Source organism: Rhyacophila brunnea, unplaced genomic scaffold, assembly GCF_057557595.1.
Source record: "Rhyacophila brunnea isolate RB1 unplaced genomic scaffold, BYU_Rbru_1.0 scaffold_17, whole genome shotgun sequence".
Lineage (NCBI taxonomy): Eukaryota > Metazoa > Arthropoda > Insecta > Trichoptera > Rhyacophilidae > Rhyacophila > Rhyacophila brunnea.
The window spans coordinates 27,870,131-27,893,519 of NW_028232827.1; the positions used below are offsets into that span (position 1 = coordinate 27,870,131).

The following is a 23,389-nucleotide window of genomic DNA, read 5'->3' on the forward strand; positions in this document are numbered from 1 at the left end:
GGTCACATATTTTATATTACATTATTTGTATGGTTATATTTATTATTAAAATCTAGTTTATTAAGTTTTCAATTTTTTACCGTTTAGATTTTTGACTAATTCATAATTTTAATATTTTTAATTTGATATAAATAAAAAGGATTTCAAGTTATACACATTTATATTTTTTATAAAAATCAATGTTTTTTAAAAAAGATATAAAAAATATTAAAACTATGAATTAGTAAAAATCTCTTAGGCGATGCTTAGAAAACTTAATAAACTAAATGTTAATAATAAATATGACCATAAAATATATGTAATAATAAGATGCGGTCCGATTTAACAAATTCACATCTTTTACAATTAATTGTAATCTTTGACTTAAATAAAAAACATTTTTCATTTTTGTTTTCGGATACATATTTATTACTTAATACAGCTGAAATTGTAAATTATCAAAAAAAAATCTCAAATTGCAAGCTTCGTATTTTTCCGCTAGGTGCCCCTTTAAAAAAGGCTCAGTAAAGGCTTCACCTTAAGGAAAATAGGTTTGTATAATAATAAAACACAACAAATAAAAGACTTTTGTTGAGAATACGAATATATTTATCTCAAATATTTCTCTTATTTGTCAGATATTCACATAAATTTGGCACGTATACAAGACCAACAAATTTTATCTTATAAATATAATAAAACAAATTCAATAATCAACTGACTGTAAGATGTCGATCGGGAAAACATTATTCATTTTAGATTCGTCCTGTTTTACTGGCAGTTATTTAATAACTGCGTAGAAAACAGCATGCAAATAAAATATTCGATTTTATCCTAAAACTACTTTAATTGTATATTGATTAATGCTCGAGCGTCTTCAACTCGGCATTGTTTTTAAAGCACCAGCTGTATTTATAGTAAACATGACATTTATTTAATTAGTGATTATTTTTTTGGTCCATGTTTTTTTTTTATAAAAATATTTGAAATAATAACTGTTAATACATTAAATAAAATTACTGATTTAATACTTGTTTAACAAATAGAATAATATTATTCAAACGTTTACAGTTATGTATATATTATGGCCATTATTATTATAATAATTATTATTATTACAAACTATCCTCTCAATTTTATTAACAGTGTGTTATGATGGTATTTATATATTTTGATATTGCATAATAGAAAAATATTAATCAAAAACGTGCCTTTACCACATAACAATAATATGACTTAAAGATTGTGTTTTATTAGTTCTTCCATAGATGGTGTTGTTATCTTTCTTTACGAATTATTATTAAGTATGTATGAAAATTTGTGAAATTCAATGGAAAACAACAAACAAGCCTTAAAAGACTAATATTTAACACTGGGAAAATATCTGTTCTATTCACTGTAAGTTCGATTATATTCATTTTATAATTCAGGATACCCGTTAATTATTATCTCATTTTCTGTAGTCCCTGTTATCAATAATGACTCCGTTACTACCGCGCCTTTCATTGATAGACTGTCCGCTGCCGCGTCTGTGGTCGAGGCCGTTTAATCTCCCACCGTTCTCCACGTATTTCAAGTTTGACATAGGATCACCGACGTACCGGCTCTTGGTGACTGTCGTAGTTTCAGTTGATTCTATCGTTTCCTTGGTTCTACCGTCACGCGATGGGATAGTCTTTTTGGAGACAGTCTGAACGGTATTTGTGACGCTAGGTCTTCTGGGATCGTCTGATCTGGATTGTGTGCGGTATGTTTCTGAAAAATTATCACTATTGGTACTTCCTCTACGTACAACGTTATATCCAGGACTGCTAGCGTAACCTTCTGAAGATTTAAACTTGTCTACGCCATTTATAGGTCTGTATGGTGAGCCGGTATCTCGACGGTAAGGATCTGATTTATATTGAACATCTTCATTATAAATTGTTTGTTTTTTGTAGCCATTTTTAATTGGGGTACTATTATATATAGGCGTTGGTGATTTTCCTCTGCCATTAATACCGTCAATCTCATCATCACCATGTAGAGTTTGATAAAGTTCCGGAGACCTTTCTTGTAGACTCTTCAAAAACAGTTTCTTTTTATCATTAACACCGTTTTCAGTCGGGCTATTGTACCCGTTCGTATAAGACGATTTCTTTGCGAATCTGGAACTGTAAACGTTTTCTTTACGTTCATCGTCTTCTCTTTCTACAACACTGCTCAGATCACGTTGGCTTCTGCTTATAATCGAAACGATTCCTGGACTTTTAAGCTGCTCCGGAGTTTCATCCAAACGACTCAAATGAGGATTTGATTTGTACATACTCGAGCTATTCAACCGGCTTGAATTTCCAAAATACCCTGACTTTGGAATGTCATTGACGGGTTCCATAGCGTGCACGTTGAAACTTTTACTTCTATTCAAAGCTTTATATGTTCTTGCCGGTTTGATTGGTCCTTGTAAGCGTGATCCGTTCGTCATCGGTCTGCTGACTCCGAGGGCTGACGACGGGGGTGTCACGTTGACAATTGACACGTTGATGGTGCTTGAAGATCTCTTGTTGTTGGCCAATCGGTCGTTCTCCCATTGCTTCGGCGGCTGCGGTGCTGAATATTGCTTCTGGGCTGTCTTCTTTTGGATTTGTTCATCGTGTAGTTTTCGTGGTAGTGTTTGAGAGTTTCGCATGTATTCGTCGCTGGAATTTCCATTGTTGGCAAGGCGACTCGTCGATTTGCTGAATCTCCCCAACGTTGTCGTGAAAGTCGTTCTGAAACGAATAAAAAAAAATATATAATTACCCATTACATTATTTAATATTTTTAGGTAAATATTGTAAGACAATCAGACTTGAAGCTTCCAGTATTCCACAAATAGATGGAACCACTTCAAGGCTAATTATAAAGATATTAATTATTATTGCTTTGATTTTGATATTAGAATGAATAGACAAGAATAAAATATTAAAGAGTAAAACCTGTGGGGGTCAATCAATTTTATTATTATCGATAGAAAAAATGCAAAACAATGTGATGGCTATTTTATTTATGCTTTTTGCCCCATTGTTTACAGAAATCTATTATTCTCGTGAATTCAGCCTACAGCATTTAAACCTGACATAATATACTTAACAATATCATTCTGTAGTTTTATTTTTCATTACCACATAAATTACTAGAAAAAAAGCATAAAGTTTAATCATTTATTAATTTCATCTTTTGGTACCTCAGTGGGTATAAAGCCGGATAAAAATTATATAATATGTTGATATTATATATATTTTTAGGACCTCATACTGTTGAGTTTTAGTAAATATTTTTAATTTCATATAAGTAAGTCGGTAAAAATGTATTATATTTTATTTATGGTTTGCCGTATTTAAGCCCCTCGAAGTATATTCCCGTGTGACCCAGTTCATGTATGTACCAATGTAATTTTATTATCAGAATATTTCTAACCATATTATTTAGTATTCTTTCAAATACACATATATCGTTATTATTGGCCTAGTTCGCATAATTTTTGTGACACGCGACATTATTAGATACGGTACTAATTCTGGCACGCAAACTCAAAAGGGTTGCCTATTACTGCGATATACGGATAACGGCGTAAGTAGCAGGTACCAACAAAAAATAATCGTAAATTTGATATATCAAATTAATTTACCTTTACATTTTATTTCAACACATTTACATTGGTTTCCACTACCAAACGCTTACAAATGAAAGAAAGATTTCGATAAAAAAATATTCTATCGTATTTTTCATGACGTCATTTATATTTTGGCAATACATAAGACTTATTGAAAGGTAGTTATTATGAGCAGGTGTGTCGGTCAAAGAGAAAATCATTCTGAGAAAGAATTTATAAACATTACAATGTGTCCAAGTACCTACATGTCTACTTTTACTTTTAAATCACATGACCTGTACAAACAAAATTCAGTACAGGTATTTATCATTGATGCGATCTTCCAACTGACTTCCTGTTGGAGCTCCAAGCAAGAAGCGTTCGAAAAGTATCAAACACTTTTCGCACAATTTTTGAATGAAAGGAAGCATATTATGGTAGCTATGGTTACACGTAAATTGTACGTCTTACATTTAAACGTAGCACAGTTTGCCGTGAGCTATCTTATCGGAAAGAGATGACCGTATACTATACGGTCATCTCTATAGCACCGGGATGAAAAAATACGCGTTGTTCTGTATTTATAATTTAAGTACATACCTATTTTCTACTGTATTTCCCTTGTATTTCGATAGTATTTATTAATTACGTATTTTGTAAGTGTTTTACAGGAAATGGTTTACAGGAAGCCAGGCGAGAACCGCGCCAATTTTCATGGCCGATTTTGGCAAAATTCATGAATTCAAGAATGAAAACCTAACCTAACCTAACAAATAATCCAGTATATCGGCTATGTTCAAAATTTTTTTGCCTCTGGCTTCCTGTAAATCGACAAGAGCCGTGTTTTATTTAGACATGAATTTTATCTCAATACTATACGACCCAAAGAGCCAAGAAACCCGATACAACAATTCACGGTAAAGTGTGACACGGCGAACTGCATACGTACAAATTTCCGGACACGAGTAGCTATATGAAACGCTACAAAACTCTCATCGTACAAATACCACGCTATGCATCATTATGAGAGGTCTTGGAGAAGGACGTAACTGAAAAATGCGGTAACAAGACGATTGTCCCATGAAGAAAAACTCTGACAAAAGTCCATAAGCATTCAATATTGGCCTAATCTAATGCAACGTAGAGTGCAGGGTGTCGATAAAGAGTAGTAGATACGTTTTGTGGAAGAAGTCCATACACATATCGGGTTGTAGTGCCAATCATAATAAAGGAAACCATTGCTGCATAATATTCTTATTCATTCACGCATTTGTCAAAGTGACATCTTTGTTACAACAGAACAGCTTCGTCTTGGATATTTTAATAAGTTAACAATATCACACATTATCCTGTTCATTATGTTAACTTGACCACAGAACAGGTTAAAGAAAACAAGAAATCCTTGGCCAATACATTTTTGGCGCGAAGTACTTTAAGATGCGTTTTCCGTCAGTGGTTTCCAGTTGTTTCCCCATATTTGCCACGCAAATGACTCATGATGTCGTAATGTACATTGCATTGGACAGGAAAAAATATAAAATAAAAATACATCAGTACATACCAAACTTAAAAGTACGTTAAAAATACCATCTTATATGAAGATTTTGGAGCAGTTATTTTGAAAATTGTTTTTTTGCCATTTGATATCAAAAAAGGATGATAAAAACACTACTTATATAAAAATTGGGGCGCCATTTTGTCTAGGGATGTCATCGTAAACATGACCATATTGTGATATGTGAGATTTTAGAGTTTCATATTATAAATATGTAGTAAGTACAAAAATTAGTCACACCTCAAAATTGATGAAAACGTATGTACATGAAAGACAATGGAAATAAATATATCCTGGGTTAATATGCCAATTAAACTCAAGACATAATGATATTAGGTAGTTACGTTTTCTAATTTGATTTAAAATTATTAATCTCTATAGGGTAGGCCAGTGGTCGGCAAACTCATTAGTCAAAAGAGCCAAATATCAACAGTACAACAATCGAGATTTCTTTTGAGAGCCAAATTTCTTATACCGAAATTATATAATATGTACCTACACTTTTTTTGTCTTTTTTTTGTGTTAACTGTCAATACATGGTGGAACTGCATTGTATTATTAATCAATAAATATGCACACTGTTTATTAACTCAATAAACTTTAGTTAATGATTTAAGTCTTAATTAAACTATAGGTACACTGAATGAAACTTGATATCATACTTAATAATGACCTTATTTATTGATAAAAATTTAATTGTAAGTAAGGTATCCATAGAATTAAATCATGACAATGACTGACAAACACTCAATGTGAATAATGCCCTTGCATCTCCTTGGAACAGTTTTGGTAAGTCAGGTTTGTGTGTTGATGTTTTTAATTTTAAGCACGATTCCAGGTTATCATCAATAAGACGACTTCTCAATTTACTCTTGACTTCCTCTCTTAGAAATCTCTTTACTAACCACAAAACATGCAATATTAACATTGTTGGAAGATTGTATTCAGTAATTGAACACAGAACTTGATTTTTCTTGACTCTTCTAAAGTTCCTCAACTGCTTTCTTACTGGCATCACCGACAGGATATTTAGTGCTACCCAGTTATATTGTTATGCGGTATTGAGTTGAAATGGTTGGAAGGGTATATCGCAAGGACGATAAAACGATTGACGAGGCACAAGTAAAATTCAAGAATTTTATTTTCGTATATATAGATTACAGACTACAGAATTCTAAAGAGTTTTCGTATTCACATGTACATCCTTTTTGAATTTGCTGCCTTAATGCAGTACACAACGGAACGTCACTGAACGAGTTCCACGTAAAGTTGATAATTAGTTGTATTTAAATTAAGAAAGAAAATTTATTATATAATACCTATTATTGACTCATATGATATTGATAATATTACAATTAATACAGAATCGAATTATTATAAAAAGCTGTCAGTGATTGATGTTTTAATTCGTCATCACTTGTCGTAAAACGATAATATACGAGTGTGGCACCTATGCATATGCTTACAACGGATGCAATTATCGTATGATAGTGTATGTAGGTAACTGCCAGCTGCAACGTGTTTTGAATAGGTGCACATAATAGCAAGTGTTATTATGCAATTCTATGTAGTAAAGCAAGGCCATTTAAACAAATACTATATTATATTAATCAGATGACGAGTGTTAGATAATCTAGAAGAACTCTAGGATACTCTAGGAACAAAATGTTTACAATAAATAATATCGACGGGTTAGTGCGCAGATGATGAATGTCCAGTATTGTATTTTTTTTAAGAAAATAGAATTTGAAAAATTTTAATCGATTAAAAATCTGTGGCGAAATGGTCATATTATTATATTATGTATTTGAAATAAGAGAGCGGCATGCACAATCTAAGATTTCGATCCTAAGGATAAGTCGCCGAAAAGCATGACTTAACTATAGACAATCCTGAGTATAGTGTTAAGGAATCCTTAACCATAGACTACTTTTGTTATGAAATATTATTATTACCATTTACCACTGACTGCTGAACTGCTGTCAAAATAAATTCGCATGTCTATAAAACAGTCCATACACTCAAATTCATTTAACAATGTATCTCAATATGGATATTGATAATGTTAATTCGTTTGGCATGTACCTACTTGCAGAATATTATTTTACTTTTATACGCCAGCCCACAGAAATACAAGATGCCAGATGATAGAATGACACTTGACGCTAGTGTTACCATGTTAAAAAAATATCTTGCGGTGCCTGTGGAATCACGTATAATGACTTATAACGGAAATATAAGAGTATTATAATTAAATATTAATATGTATTTATAGTTATTGCATTTATAAAATGCAGTTGTCATATTTTTGTCATCGTTTAACAATTATAAAATAATTTACCTAAACTATAGGAAAGAGAATTTTTGAATATGGTATTATTTTCAATAGAAATGATCTTAACTAAGGACAATGTTTCTGCATGGTGTTTTTTGCTAACAAAATTTTAGTTATGACAAATGTTTCTGCATTCCGATCTGGGATGATAACATTACAAAAGATGCCAACCAGCTGCTAAAAATCAGGAACTAGAAAAGACGTGCGGAGGGCCGTTCCGGCTGGAGGACGGCGGTGGAGGAGGCCAGGGCTCGACTTGAGCTGTAGCGCCATCGAAGAAGAAGTATTTGAATAAGACAACATCTTCTCAAATGGTTTATTAATTTGGGCATACAATATTTTTACAAGAAATGTGCGGGAGCGAATTTACCAATACTATGTGTGCGCGTAGAAATAATAAGCCGTGTCGCACATCTAACCCCGTCTCGACTGCAGCACGTCGAATATCTCGAAATTATTTTTTGATTTAAGCGATACTTCAGTGAAACGGCAAATAATTTTCAACTATAGGCGCGACGAAATTTTGGACTCGCTGGCACTCGGAGACCGAACGTGGAGGTGTGAATACGCCAATTTGTTTCGTGATGGCGACGGGGGTAATAACTCTTAAATCGTGTAAAGATGACTAAAAACGTTACCCATTTACTTTAAAAAGAAAACATGTCAATGAATATATTATTATTGTTACTAATAGAACAATAAACAGAACAATAAATGGATGCGGATTTATATGACAAATTAAATTTCGTTCGGCATGCGTCATTTGCACCCGCGACCCGCAATCCGCGCATCGCCCAGCCACGATCTTTTTAGACCATGCCTCAACTGAGGTATAGCCTTAAATAAAGCACATGTAATTTGATGTACACCTACGATGGCCGTGCGGCTTAATTGTCTGCCTATAACGTCGTGGGTCCCAGGTTCGAATCCTGGGTCTGGCAAGTACAAATATTGATTTTCAATTAATGTATGAGTCAGAGTATGGACCTAATAGATTGCGCAAGTGGCTGACATCCATTTCTCGTAAAAACAAAATCTGTTATTACAAACCTTTACTCTGTGGAGGCCCATATGATCTTATTAGAATCGGATATGGTCGGAATTATTTAATGCACCACCGCACACAGCTCGACAGCGACATTATAGTTTGAAGAAAACAGCTGGTATCACAATGCCAAAATGTTGCACTAGGCTAACCACGTGACGTCACTGTCCCGGCATGGTATCGCCTATGCACATGGAAAAATATGCACCCAGTTTTGATTTATGACTATTTCCCGGTCGTGACGATTTTCAATGTGCGACTGGGCTGACAAGGGACACCCAATAAAAAAAAGAAAACTAGTTGTTTCATAAAATATAAGATGCCATTATTTTTCCTAAATCATTTAAAAATCTACTAGAAATCTTATGTAATTCGACGTAGCAGGGACAATGGCTTTATTATCCCCAGAAATTCTCACTTTTTCAATAATTGATAGATGTATGACAAAATGACAAAAGAAAGTATGCACCAACTTTGCACATTACTTTATTTTTTTGTACTTATTAGATTTCCGAATATTACAAGCCCCTCCTGTTTTTAACCGCACTTCGACTACAGCGACTTCCGGTTATCGCCCAGATCTTCTTGTCGGACAGTAGATTGTAAATTTTATGTTCTTAATCTTATAATAATTCTATAATTAATGTATCAATCAATTAATGGTTAGTTCACCATACAAATTTAATATAGGTGAATAGAGAAATTATTCAAATTCACTTCACGAAAGTCGAACGTGGACAAAGAGGTGAAAGAAATACTCAAATACCTGCGCAAAAAGTGGCACATTATTGAAACTGATGGCAAGTCATATGGCGAAGTCAAGCCTCTGAATTTCATGGCCCCGGGTCATCGAAGAAGAATGATAATGAAAGGTGTTTACTAAACGCAGAATAACAATATTTACAACGGGTAACATTGACGCTCGTATAACGTTGGGGTTATTGACCGCGCGTGATAGATGATTTCGAATTTGGAACATTGAAAATTATCGACGGTACTGACAGGGGCGATTTTTTGACGCAAATTTAATGACGCAACCGATTCGTCAAAAAAATTAAAAGTTTAAAATTTTAAATATTTAAAAATTTAAAAAAAATATGCGTATTTAACATTTTAATTAATTATATCGATTTAAATTTCACAGATCATGTTGAATTTAGTAATACCCGGTAGGACAGGCAGATCATGAATTTATTGCTAAGAGATAGAAAATTATGACAGAAATTGCGGATAGAAAATAAACATAATACATCGTTCGAATGCATGGATTTATTTGAAAAATTAAAATCCGATTATTTATTTTTTTTATTTTAGGGGGCCGTCAAATGGTGGTAGAAAGGCTGAGTAAAGACATCACCTTAACGGCCCACATGCTCAGCGTAGGTCAAAATGGAGCTTTTATGGTATTTTCAGAGCATAACCCTGGACATTCTTTAAACGTTGTAGATAATCTATTTATATAATTGTGAAGCCTTATTATCCTTTATATTTATTTTAAACATATTTTGATAACTGCATAAAGTATTTTTATTACATACAATAGTGTTCTTTTAAACCTCTCGCTCTAATGTTTTAGAATATAGTCATATTTCAGTACATCCATGTGCAGTGGTGTTAAGATTTTTTAGATTTATTAATTTTTAAATGCATTTACAAAAACATTAGTAAAATTAATATCAACATTATATTATAGTGACATATTTACGATAAAAATTTATATTTTATAATCTTTGTGATCCCAAATTTGACAAGAATTAGGCATTTTATTATTCAAAAAATGGGCACGATTAACACATTTTAAGATAATTCTAAAGATACTGATTATAATCTATGTCTTTGGCCATTCAAATGAGATAAACATCCTACGAATATTGATTGCTTTATAATAATTATTGACCTAAGAATAAGGTAGTATTTTTTTTGAAATACGCCATTTCTATTGGCATTTCCCAGTGGCTAAGTACAACATATGGCCATAGCCATAAATTGATAAACGATAAATGAAGTAGGGAGTAAGATCATGTTAACGCGCGTGTTGGAACATGTACCTAACCGATTTTTTTTTTTTTTTAAAAACGGTACATGTTCAAACACGCGCGTTACCATGATCTTACTACCTACTTTATATATCGTTTGCCAATTTATGGCTACGGCCGTATGCTGTAGTTTAACCACTGGGAAATGCCAATAGAAATGGCATATTTCAAAATAATACTACCTTATTATGAGGTCGATAATTATTATAAAGCAATCATTATTCGTAGGATGTTTATTACATTTGAATGGTCAAAGACATAGCTTATAATATAACTATAGCTACAATAACTACAAATAAATATAACTACATATTATTATGTATTAGAAAATTCTTCGTAGCAATAAATCGATACATCTTCAAGATAATGACAGTCATTATGCGTCTTATAGGCATGTCACATTGACAAAATATTCGATTGTGTTCAGAAGATGAAGTGCTTTAAAATGTGTCCCCCACCAACACTCATTACAACTTCTCACAGACAGTAAGGTTTTCCAGACATAACGGAAACGAAACAATGAACTTCATTTCTCATTCATACACATGTTTCTGTAACCAATGAATTAGTGAAATATTTACGAATCGTCTACCCGTGCTATATTTTACCACATAGGTACCGTCTTTGCTGATGCCACATAATGTTACGGATAAAATAAATAGTGAAAAGTTCACAGTATTGCCAGTGTGTTAATTAATTATTTTGTCGCTAAAGCCTTTCTAGACTTGAAGAGCGATCGCTTAATTGGTTGAATGAATTTAGAACAGATCTACGATTCAAATAATATATTACAAATAGGTACAGAGCTCGCCAGAGAAATGGACTATTTTAATCACAGAACAGATTAATAAATATAATTCCGATAGGCTATATTCAAAATAATACATTTTTACGCAGGGTTTTGAATGTTTGAGTGTCCTACGAAGATGAACCACGCATTATGGACGTGCAATAGAGTGTGTAATACACCAATATTAAATGAGTGTCAAAAAAGCATAAACCGGGAGCAGTAAAGTTGTTAGTATTCGACGTATGACGTATTCTTGGCACGTGTTTAAGTTTATCCCGATTCTTCCGCACTTGAGAACGTTGCCTGCTTCTCCTTACCCGTTAGGTATTTCAGTTCTCATTATTTATGAGTTCCCTGATTTTAATTAATGTGGGATGATTTTTAATATTGTTTCTTTATCTGGCTAACATATTATTATATAATAATAATAATATAATTCCTAAAATAAGTATAATTTTATAATAAATATTTTCACTCTTAGATATTATATGATTACGTTTTTATACATCTAATGTGATTGGCATACTGCCACTACAACCTACAAAAATAATTTAATCAAAATAATGTGCTATTATAAAATCAAAATTTATCTTATATAATTGATCATTGCATTATTATGTTACCATTAATAAATTGCTAACATAATATAGGTACTAAAACATCATCGAATTATACATAATGATTAATATGTATGTACATCGCATCAATTATAAACTCCAATATTACCGAATATATTTTAGTAAATAATTATTAGTAATACATTAAATTAAATGTATAACACGCGTGTTGACAAAGGAATAGTTTGATATTAAATACCATAAATATAATAAAAAGAAATATTACTTTATTGAAATAATTATATTTTAAATTTCAAAATATTTTATGTACTTAATCAAAAAATTTAATGTTTATTCTAGTGACAACAAGTGATAGAGTACCAAAATGGCGCACGTACTGCTCAGGCGTAGACCTCTAATTCTTCATTCATCCCTCTGCCACCCCATCACAACAGACGTTTAGAATACTAAATTGTTTTTTTTTTTAAATCATGGCAGCAACTGAATGCAGAACTATTCTAACTTACATTTGAGAGTTTTTTGAAACAACTTACTGAAATTATTTATTACCTTTATAGATAAATGTATGCATCATATTTAGTAGGATTATTGATGAATAATTACAAGATAAAAAGAACTTTTTATATACAACGTTTTTAAATTTTCTGTTGAATCATATAAACTTGACTTGACTAGCTTAAACGATCAAAAAATGTATTTGATAGAAATAATACTGAAATGTCATTTTGACACTCATATTGATTTCCATAGCAACGCACGTATATATTAATAATTTAGTTGTTAGGACCCTAGCAACCAATAATAGTGGATTTAATTAAAGATTATTTTCGAAATAAATTTTCATACAAAACAGAATTAACTGAAAATGAATTTAAATCTACTTAAAAATGGCTAAAAGTATTTAAAAATGCATTGGCATCGTGTTCTGATATATTCTAAAAGTTTCAAATGTCTAGCTAGTCGGAAAGTTAGTTAAAAATCGATTGCGAGATTTGTACCGGACAAATAAGAATACGACCTAATAAAACGTTGTAATAAAAAATGGTACATATACTTGCCTATATAAATAACTGAAGTAAGCTGTTTGAGTAATGTTTCTGTAATGTGAGTTGTTCTGCATTCAGCTGACGAAATGTACACATCACAGAACAGATAATAAATAATAGAATACCGATAGGCTATATTCAATATGCCGCATTTTGATGCAGGGTTTTGAATGTTGAGTGTCCTACAAAAATGAAACACGCATTATGCACGTACAATAGTGTGTGTAATACACCAACATTAAATGAGCGTAAATGCATGAACCGAGAGCAGTTTTCAGTATTCGACGTAAAACGTATTCTTGACACGTGTGTAAGTTTAACCCGGATTCTTCCTTACTCGAGTCGGTTACCTGCTATCGCCTTACCCGTTATGTATTTTAGTTCCCATTATTTCTCAGTTCCCTGGTACACATGAAACTAACTGTAGATAATTTGGATGATTAAAAGCATCTCTAATAGATTAGTGAACGGCGACCGTGACTTTGGGCGGTTTCAACATACAATAATTTTTAATTGCCAACATAAAACTAACCGAATGTCATAAATAATAACAAGAAGTATATTTCTGACTCTGCTGCACCCGATCACGTAAAAAGTTGTATTCAATTCCCACAGCTTGGGCTACGGGGGTCACCTTTTGCTCGTAGCTAAATTACACGCTTAAAAACCTGTTTACGCAGTCTAAAAAATGCACCCATCAGTGACGTGCCCATGCCAATGCGAAAGCTTACACTATATTATACGAGTGATCAGCTGGGCACGCGGAAAATTGTACGCAGACTTCCCATATGTTTTTGTTTACTTTATGGTTACTGCATTATTCAGGAATAAATAAAAGACAAATCATCCGTGTAACTCACTCAAGGATACACTAGAATCCGTATTATTTGTGGTGGAACACTCGTGGTAAATATATACAATACATACTTAAATATTGTTTTGGAATATAATATATCAATGGAATTGTCAAAATACTCAAAAAATGGATCAATTTATTTATAGACAAGTCCATTTAATAAAAGACATTTGAACATTTTAGTACGTATCTATTTATTTAAAAATAATGCACATGGAAATTCCTCAATATTCCATTTTTCCAATGCGAGCCGCATGACTACTTCCAAGTTTATATCATTCTGTCAGCTGGCTTCGATATTTAGGGAATGGGACAACTGGACTCCGGACAATTGGACGCCGCACTGTCATATACACGTATACAGAACGTAGACGAGGTATTTTAATCAGTTTCTATCTACTACTTAGTAGTGTTAATTCATTTTACTCTTAAAATAATGTATTCTTTATTGCGGATCGACAATTACTATGCCTAAGGCTTTATATAAAATAATAAAACTCTTTTTTCATTGGAACTTAAACATATGCACGATTAAATCAATATTTACGTCTGCATATTTACATTCTCACCAACTAATAAATCATAATATAATAATTTAAATAAGATAAATAATAATATATAATATATTTTTTTAAGTACCTATAAGTACCTAACGTCTGTTTATTTTCGAATTCCGTGGCCGTCCGCCGTCCTAGACCCGATATTTGTTTTTTATGAAGTGCATTGCACTGAATGATCTTGCACAGTATACAATAGTAGGAAAAATCGACAATATTAATAAAGCAATTATTGCCAATTCTTTGAATTTTTTCAACCGTGGTATTATTAAAATGGTTTTTAAGTATTTGGTCATGACTCATTTCCAATAACGCATATTTAACGTTAGTCCAGTTAATTAAATTAAATACTGAAAATGTTGATGGTGGCCGCAGCAAAATCCTCTGGCGGCCGCACATGAGAACCCCTGGTCTAGAGACACATCTCTCGCATGATCAAGACAGAAAAGAAAAATAACCGACTAAATTATTTTTGATTGTTTTTTTAATTAAGTAATTAATTTATATACGGACACTGTGTGTTGATTGCTTTGATTCTAGCGGTGAACGGCTTTTAACTTACATACTATAATTGCCGACAGGAATGCTCACTGCAACTTCTATTAATTTCAAGTCTTCTACGTTACCGCCACGGTCGGTTCTGGAACTAAAACCCTTCCCGCGCCCATAATTCAGTGTGTGTTTGAAATCGCATGTAGTAGTAATAACTAGTATTATTAACATTAATATGCCTAAACCTTTACGGAAGTAGACGAAGAGCATTATTTCGAATGTAGAAGTATTATGAGGAGGGGAAATAGAAAAGAGAGCTTTTAATTTCTCTCAGTAGTGCCAGAGATATATCTGATAACTCTGCACTTGACGTAATACCGTGACGTAGAATACATGTAGAAGTTGGTCTATACCAGTTACTGGTATGTCACAACCACAAGAGATTCCGTACGTACCCATCATATTATATCGAATATATTTTATTATCTAATATGTTTCCATTTTAAAGTATACATTATGATTATTTAAAAAAAAAAGCCTTTATTAGATTAATGCATACCTACAGATATGGCTTCGCTTGCCGAATAGGCATCGCAAACTTACTGCCACTGAACCCAAAGCACATCACTGAATCAAAACATGGAACAAGTCAAACGTCGCGATGATTCGGTCGTGATATATTGGCATGCCTGTTAACACGAATACGTGAGACTAAGAACGTGAATGGAATATCAATTTACACAAAAATGGGCACTTAGCGCTACCTAAGTTTCCCGCCGAAAAACCGCTTTTGTCCGACTCGCTTGCTAATCAGTAATCACAATACATTAGTAAAACTATAAAAGGTATTAATTTTTCTGAATTCATTATTCGGCTTAATGATTATTTTAGTTTTTTGTTTTATGTTTTTTTACCAGTCTGTCTCCATCTCTCCTAAAGCCGGATTTAAACAATTGAATGAACCCAACATATTAAAAAATGATTTAATTTTTAATTTTACTCTTGGTTATTAATTTATTTATATAATATTTTTTGTAGAATGTAATATAATGAAGGCTTTCAAAATTTAATAAAGAATCTGGCATTCGAATCTAATCAAATGTATACTAATTTTATTATACAGTATTGAATAAAAAAATAGCCGGCCATATCCGATCCTAATAAGATCATATGGGCCTCCACATGGTGGTAGATTATATTGACAGATTTTGTTTTTACGAGACATGGGTGTCAGCTACTTGCTCAAACTATTATGTCCATACTCTGACTCATACAGAAATTGAAAAACAATATGTGTACTTACCAGATCAGGGTTTCGAACCTGGGACCCACGATGCTAGAACTAGATGATAGAATTACTAATATAAAATAACATTGTCGTTTTTTCTGCCTTATGGATTTGTTTTTTCAATATATATTTCGGGCTCCGGTACCCCGTCATATTTGGGGGCCCTGGACCTATGGTTAATCTGGCCCTGAAACAACTGAAAATTATAACCAGGTGTGGTGCGGGGTGGTTTTGGTCGGCGGGAAAAATAGATAGGCAGTTCAATTTTAAAAAGTTGGGTCTTGGGTAGGTCTTGGACCTCGGTGTACCTATTACTTTCGTACCAAGGCAATTTGCTGAGAGACAATGTTACGTAGATACATTCACAAGCTTATCGAAACTATTATATACCTAGGTACCCAATATCATACAAATCACCATGACATTATACAATATTAATTTTATTTATTGATAACTTGGCTTACCACAAAATAACGTTCAAAGGTACGGAGTGTTTCCTTTATACGTTTTAACAATTAGAATTTAAAGCCAATAATTAAATAATAACACTAGTGGATGTTCTTTCATTCATTCATTTTTAAACAAAGTGTGCAAATTTTTACAATGTAGACTTCCAAACTACATTTAATTTTATAGCAATGTTTGCATGTGTGAACGTGCGTTGAGTTTCAAACAAATTATGTGCATTTGTTTAGCGGCAGTACTTTACAAATCAATGTATATTTTGTATGCGGACATATTATGTATCTCGTCTGGACTAGAGATGAACGAAAACGTTGTTTGATCTACAAATGTACAACTCGGTCCATTATTACTAAGAAGGATGTCTGAGCAAATAAACTAAATATAATTAATAAAAAAAACTAAAAACTAAATAAGATGTCAATCCTTGAACCACGAAATACATTTAAAAAAAATCAACCTATTAAAAATAAATTGATGTAATCAATTACTACAGCTTGATGGGCGCGGTAGCGGTCACCAAACATAGACCGAGCGGCTATTAATTATTTGATCTAAGATTAATATATATATCTAACTATATATAACTGAAAAAAAATATATGTAAAACGACGGAAACTATTTCAAGTCTGAATCAAGTATGAATATAATGTCATAAATAAGCCATTGGATATACTAACACTGACAGGTGTTAAAGTAACTAGGTTTACTTGAAAGTCGTGGGAACAAAGCTTTATTGATTGTAAAAATTAAATGTTTTTAAAATTAATTTGGCAACATTGAGTACAATATTTATCATTATTATCACAAGTCATGGGTACCTACGTGTTTGAATTTTGCGTCTGGCAAAAATTACATTTTTGTTTTTTATTGTGTTTTTCACCCATATTAAAACACAATGGGTTGGGCAAAGTCTGGTAACTATTCGTCGTACTAAATGTCTTTTAATATTACCTTCACCTCACATGTGGAGGCCGATATTAGGAGCAAACATGGTAAAAAACCACAAAAAACAGTCATTACTAGTGTGCTAAAATAAAATTCTGACGAACTAAAATAGGATTCTATGAATGGGGAAAAATTGTTGAGAAAATAGAAAAGTATAATAGATATTAATGTCGGTAAAATTTAAAAAAAAATCGGCTAGGTAGCAAATGACAGTGATAAGTTAGTATACAAATTATAATGACCTTAAAGTAGAGATGAACAGACTACAACTCTTGAAGAACAGATTATCACTAGACTAAAGTATTACCCACGAGACATTAAGGGACCAACAGAGAGTTCAAAAGCTTAAGGGCCGATAAAGGTGAAAAAAGGAAGGAGAAGCCTTCATCCGGTAGTAGATGAGTAGACTTGAGAGTGGGTATATTGTTTGGGCCCCGCATCAGTTGAAGTACGATATTATGGTGAAGAGGGCCCAGAAGAAATTTTTGAGACACTTTCGGCTTTATTATCCGTGGCTCTATCGGGCTGACTTTCTCTTAGGTATGCTTCCATACTGTAGCTAAGCTTAAAGCTAAGTTTAAAAGGGATCTTTATTTAGCTATATATTTTTTCCGACTTACACGCAGCGTATTGAAAATTCTGCCATTCTTAGTGATACATATTGGCTTGTGTGTATGTGATAATTATCTTAGGACTCGAGGGCATCCGTTGTTTGTTCTCACAAGGTGCAGAATTTACTTGCTATTAGTAATGCCAATTGGGATGGCAATAACTATGTTTAATCAAATCGTTTTTAATATTGATATATTCCACTTGCATGAGAGTGAATTTAGGTGGACGTTGTTTTATAAGTTTTTAAGATATACTTTTATTTTTCTTATTTTCTTATTGTATTATTTACTCACATTACCATGTATTGTTATTTGAAGAATTGTTAACACTTTATGTCATGTCATTTCATAACGCTTTGAATTTATAATTTGTCATGTTCATTACATGTAAAATAAATAAATTTGAATTTTAATTTGAATGATGATGATATGGAGCATACGTTGACAAAAATATCGATTCAAAAAAAATTGATACGTGGAAAAAAGAAACAACTTTTTTTAACATGCCCATAATAATAATTATGTAAACTCTTCTGCGAATAAAATATGGCTTAAAATTAGCATTATCATAATATTGCTACGCTTTATATTCCGTATAATAAGAGGATTATAACCCCATCGAGATGCCATTTTGATGAATCGGTTTTCTTATCATGTTGTATAGAATACAATAGTATCCCATTACACCAAATTGGCACGAAGTAAAAAAAATAAACAAAGTTATTTTTTAGTAACATCAAAATGCAAAAAAAAACTGGTCCCATAACGATGCGCAAAGGATTAGAATTTGGAATAATAACATTAAAGTAAGGTGCTCAGATCTGTCACTGTCAAAATGGTAAACTTTTAAACTATTTTATCATTAAAAAAAAAACATAACTGCATATATGTTGCAAGAACAAATAAACAAAAAAAAATTTAAAACATGTTAACTAATATTATTATGGTTAGTTAATTTTTTAGTAGAATAATAAATTGTCGTTTTAAGTAGATCATAACATTATGAATCTCTACTGATGTTATATTAGCGGGATTTTCAGTGAAGCTATCCTATATTGTTTTGTTATTGACGCATTAAATCATAGGTGTCCAACATTTGTACTACGCTGGGCCAAATTGAGTAAAGATGAATTTTATTGGCGCACACATAGAAAAAGTCGACTTTTTTTTATCTCTCCTTGCCCAAAAGAAAATCGTCCAAAAACCCAAGTCGAACGCTTTTTTCATGAGTACAATTTTCAAAATAAAGGACAACACTGGGTTTTTGGGGCTTGGCCGCATTACCCTGTATTATAAATATTCTAAAAATATATGTTTTACATTTAATATCTATTTATTTATTTATTACTACATTATATTAATACAAGTGAATATCATTTGATCTAATTTTATGCGACGTAATCAGACAAAGAGGCGTATCAATGTAGTAAAAAGTGTAAAGTTATAAAGCGTTTATTCTAATAAAATAGGTATTGGAGTTATTATAACCAGTCTAATGCAGGTACTACATATATGATATTTTGTATTTAACTTAGTACAATTGCATATTATCTACCAGAAATATTTTAGAGTGTCTTTTATTTGTAATTGATATTATCGACTTAATTGATATTTACCCGTACAAAGCGGGTAAGTATATAATATAATCGTAGTGTTACTTTTGTTTATTTTGTTATAATATAATATTATCATAATATAGTTTATGTTACGAAGGCCTTGAGTCATATTAAACTTACTGTGGTTTAATTGCAATGATTTTGTACTTGATGGTCAATCAAGGTTAAAATTGTTTACTCGCAATTCGATGCAATACAACAATTATTAATTAATACATTGATAATATGTTAAATACAATAATCTGCTAATATCTCGTTACAATGCCTCCGAGAATTCGCGTGGGAAACACTACTTATAAATATATTCTGAGCAAACAACTTTGTCCATTGAAAGAAATACAGGTTGGTGTAATTATATACTTAATCGATTATCAAAGGTGTAATTTGAAGTATTTATCAATTATTTATGTTTGGGTGTAATTAACATATAAAAATCTCCTTTTTTCTATTTATATCCAACCGAAAAAAATACATATATTTTCTCACATAGGTAATACCTTTGGCAGTGAATACAGATCATTCTGTGATCACCATTTTCGATTTTAGAGGTCAAGACCTATGGTCATAATATTATTATAATACTTATAGGAATTTGTTCAACGTTTGGGGCCATGCCACAAATGTAAATTTTATATAATATATTGAACCAGTAAACGGGATATGAACCGACGATACAAATATCGGAAACACAACAATATACAAACCTCCGCTTCACGGTGGGTGAATTGACTGTTACTTGTAAAACATTTCACTGTAGCACAGTTCGCGGTGAGCTGTCTTATCGAAAAGAGATGACCGTATCGTAAAGGTACTATACGGTCTCCAATTTTATTACATTCAATATGAACATTAATACAATAATTTCCATGCCCGATTTTGGCAAAATTTATGAATTCAAGAATGAAAACCTAACATAATCTAACAAATAATCCAGTTGTTCGGCTATTTTAAAAAATTGTTTGCTGCTGGCTTCCTGTAAAGTGTAAACCGACAATAACCGTGTTTTATTTAGACATGGAATTTATGGCACAAAGTGGTTGGTTGGTCTTTAATATACGGTCATATATTTTAGATATAACATTTCACGGTGAAGTGTGCTACGGCGAACTGCGTACGTATAAGTTTCCGGATGCGGAATTGACAAATGAATAATAACAATATGTTTCGACCCAGATAGTCAGGTGAATGAATGTCGCTATTAAACTACCCAAACTAACATGTGTCACCACCACTAAATAGTTGCAGATACGAAAAGGCTGTGTGGTATCTGTTAAACTTGTCAGTTATATTTTACGTAGCGAAATCGGTAGTGCCCGTCGTTTTCCCAAGGTTCAGAACTAAGCTGCCATTAGTAATGCCAATTGGAAAGACAATACTTTTGTTCAGTCAAATCGCTTCGGATATTGATATATTCCATTTGTGAGAGTGAGGTTAGGTTGACGTTGCTTTACTTATATTAATTACCCTGTATTTTTATTTAATTATTAATTAGATTTTTACGCCATATCGTGAACGCGTTAAATTTGTAATTTATCATATTCATAATATGGAAAAAATTAGTAAAGAAATTGGAAAATGAAAAATACTAAGTAGTATTTGCTCACGATAGTCGCGCGGGTTAAGCATCGGCCCAAACATCGTGGGTCCAAGGTTCGAATCCTGGGTCTGTCAAGTACACATATTGTTTTTAAATTTGTGTATGAGTCAGAGTATGGACCCAATAGGTTGAGCAAATCGTTAACATCCATTTCTAGTAAAAACATAACGAGGCCCATATGATCATATTAGGATCGGGCATGGTCCAAAAACGGTGCATGCATATAGGTAGGTACAATCAAAAGTATTAATATCCAAAATTTATTAATTATTTATATAAACTGTTTTTTGTATTTACAAATTTAAAAAATCAACCCCTATTAATTACAAAACATACACAAAGCGTCATAGTTCTAAAAATTGAATTGTGGATAGTTCTACTTTCGATTATATTCAAGTCATGTGGTCTTATAGAGTACAGTAAGTAGGCATATGTCAGTGTTGTATTTCGTTTATTAATACACCGGATAAAATTAACCTTAATTTCAAACGAAATAAACGATATACGAGTATCTACTTAATTATTTGACACCAGTCATTTGAGTTTCTCAATTTTGCTACTATTTAGTGATATCGTTAATCACTATTATACGACTCATACATTAGCTGGACATTATTCAAAATAATATTTATATTAATTTAATATTAATACTATCGACTGAAGGTACTTGATGGAATTTGAATTTAAATTCTAATAATAAATTTATGTATTAAATTTAATATAATAATTTAATATTATAATAAATTTATTATACTCGTAGTATTCTATCGAGTGTATTGTTATTAATAAGATAGGTTTTTACTAATTAGGTTTTTTACAATTCAACTATTCATAATTTGTTTATTGTATTTTTTGTAACCTTTGACTTGATAGGTAGGTAATGGAGTTTTTACCTACTTTATTGTTTTGATTCATTATATAAGCTAGAGTAAAGAGAGTTCGTTGTCAGTGTGTGTTTACCTTTGGTGAGTGTACACGACGCCTGAAGATCCCGAAAGGCGAAACCTGGGTCGCAAAAAACGACTTAAATGGAATAGTACAGAGCTTGAATCCATTAGAATTTATATTCATTTGTTTTTTGTGGGTTTTTAAAAATTGGCTCAAAAACTTGATCGCTTCACGAAGATGATTCTTAACATTTACGATAAATGGATGTTAGCCACTTGTTCAATATTTAGGTCCATACTCTGGGTTGAAACACACATTCAACAAACAAAATGTGGATTTTCCAGATCTGGGATACAAACCCGAGACCCAACACGATAATAATATCCGGAACGTCAGCTCTCGGGCACTTATTAACAATAATATTTATATTAATTTGCTTTTTGCGTGTTTTATATGTGATCAAAATACTTAATAGTGCTTTTTTACCTGATGTTCCATTATTAATCTACATCACCCTTGACCGAGAAACACATTAACTAAAATAACATGTTAAAAACATAATAAAAATACCATTCGTGGACATTAATACATTCAGTCGGAGTTGTTTTTTATTATTTTTATTCGTGTTTTTTTATCATTTGTCACCATGAGATAATGGCTTTTGATATCGTGCAAGGAGAGTAATATTCAACATTGTGAGTATATAGGCATGGATAATCCTCCGTATGCCATTGGCGTCACCATATTTGGAGTACCAAGGTGAAGGTGGACTGCGATTCCGAAGACAAATTGTAATGTACAGCGTGGTTAAAGATATATCGTATAATTTTAGCGATTATAAAATATTTAACATTTCATGCACCCTCTGTCAAAGTATCACAATAATACACAATATAGCAATGAACCTAAAAAATAATGCTAAATGTATATTTCTAAAATTTTCATAAACAACATTTTTACAAATTAATACATCCTGTAAAATAATTAAGTTCTCACTCTTTGGACATAATAATAATATATAGAAAGCTTTTCTTTTCTCTATCCAGAATTACTATTCTGTATTCTTTTATGTAGGTATATACTATGGTATAACACTA

The 23,389-nt window shown here is 32.0% G+C and overlaps 1 protein-coding gene across 4 annotated transcripts in view; it reads right to left on the bottom strand.

Moving 5' to 3' along the window:
- Positions 1–572: 572 nt before the first annotated feature.
- chas (chascon) overlaps positions 573–23,389 on the bottom strand; it is a 445,618-nt gene continuing 422,801 nt past the window's right edge. For all 4 annotated transcript variants that reach the window (XM_085944590.1, XM_085944587.1, XM_085944588.1 and 1 more), the window contains one exon: positions 573–2,729. In XM_085944590.1, coding sequence (XP_085800716.1) covers positions 1,430–2,729 — 1,300 coding nt within the window. In that variant the 3' untranslated portion in view covers positions 573–1,429. The remainder of the gene's footprint in view (positions 2,730–23,389) is intronic.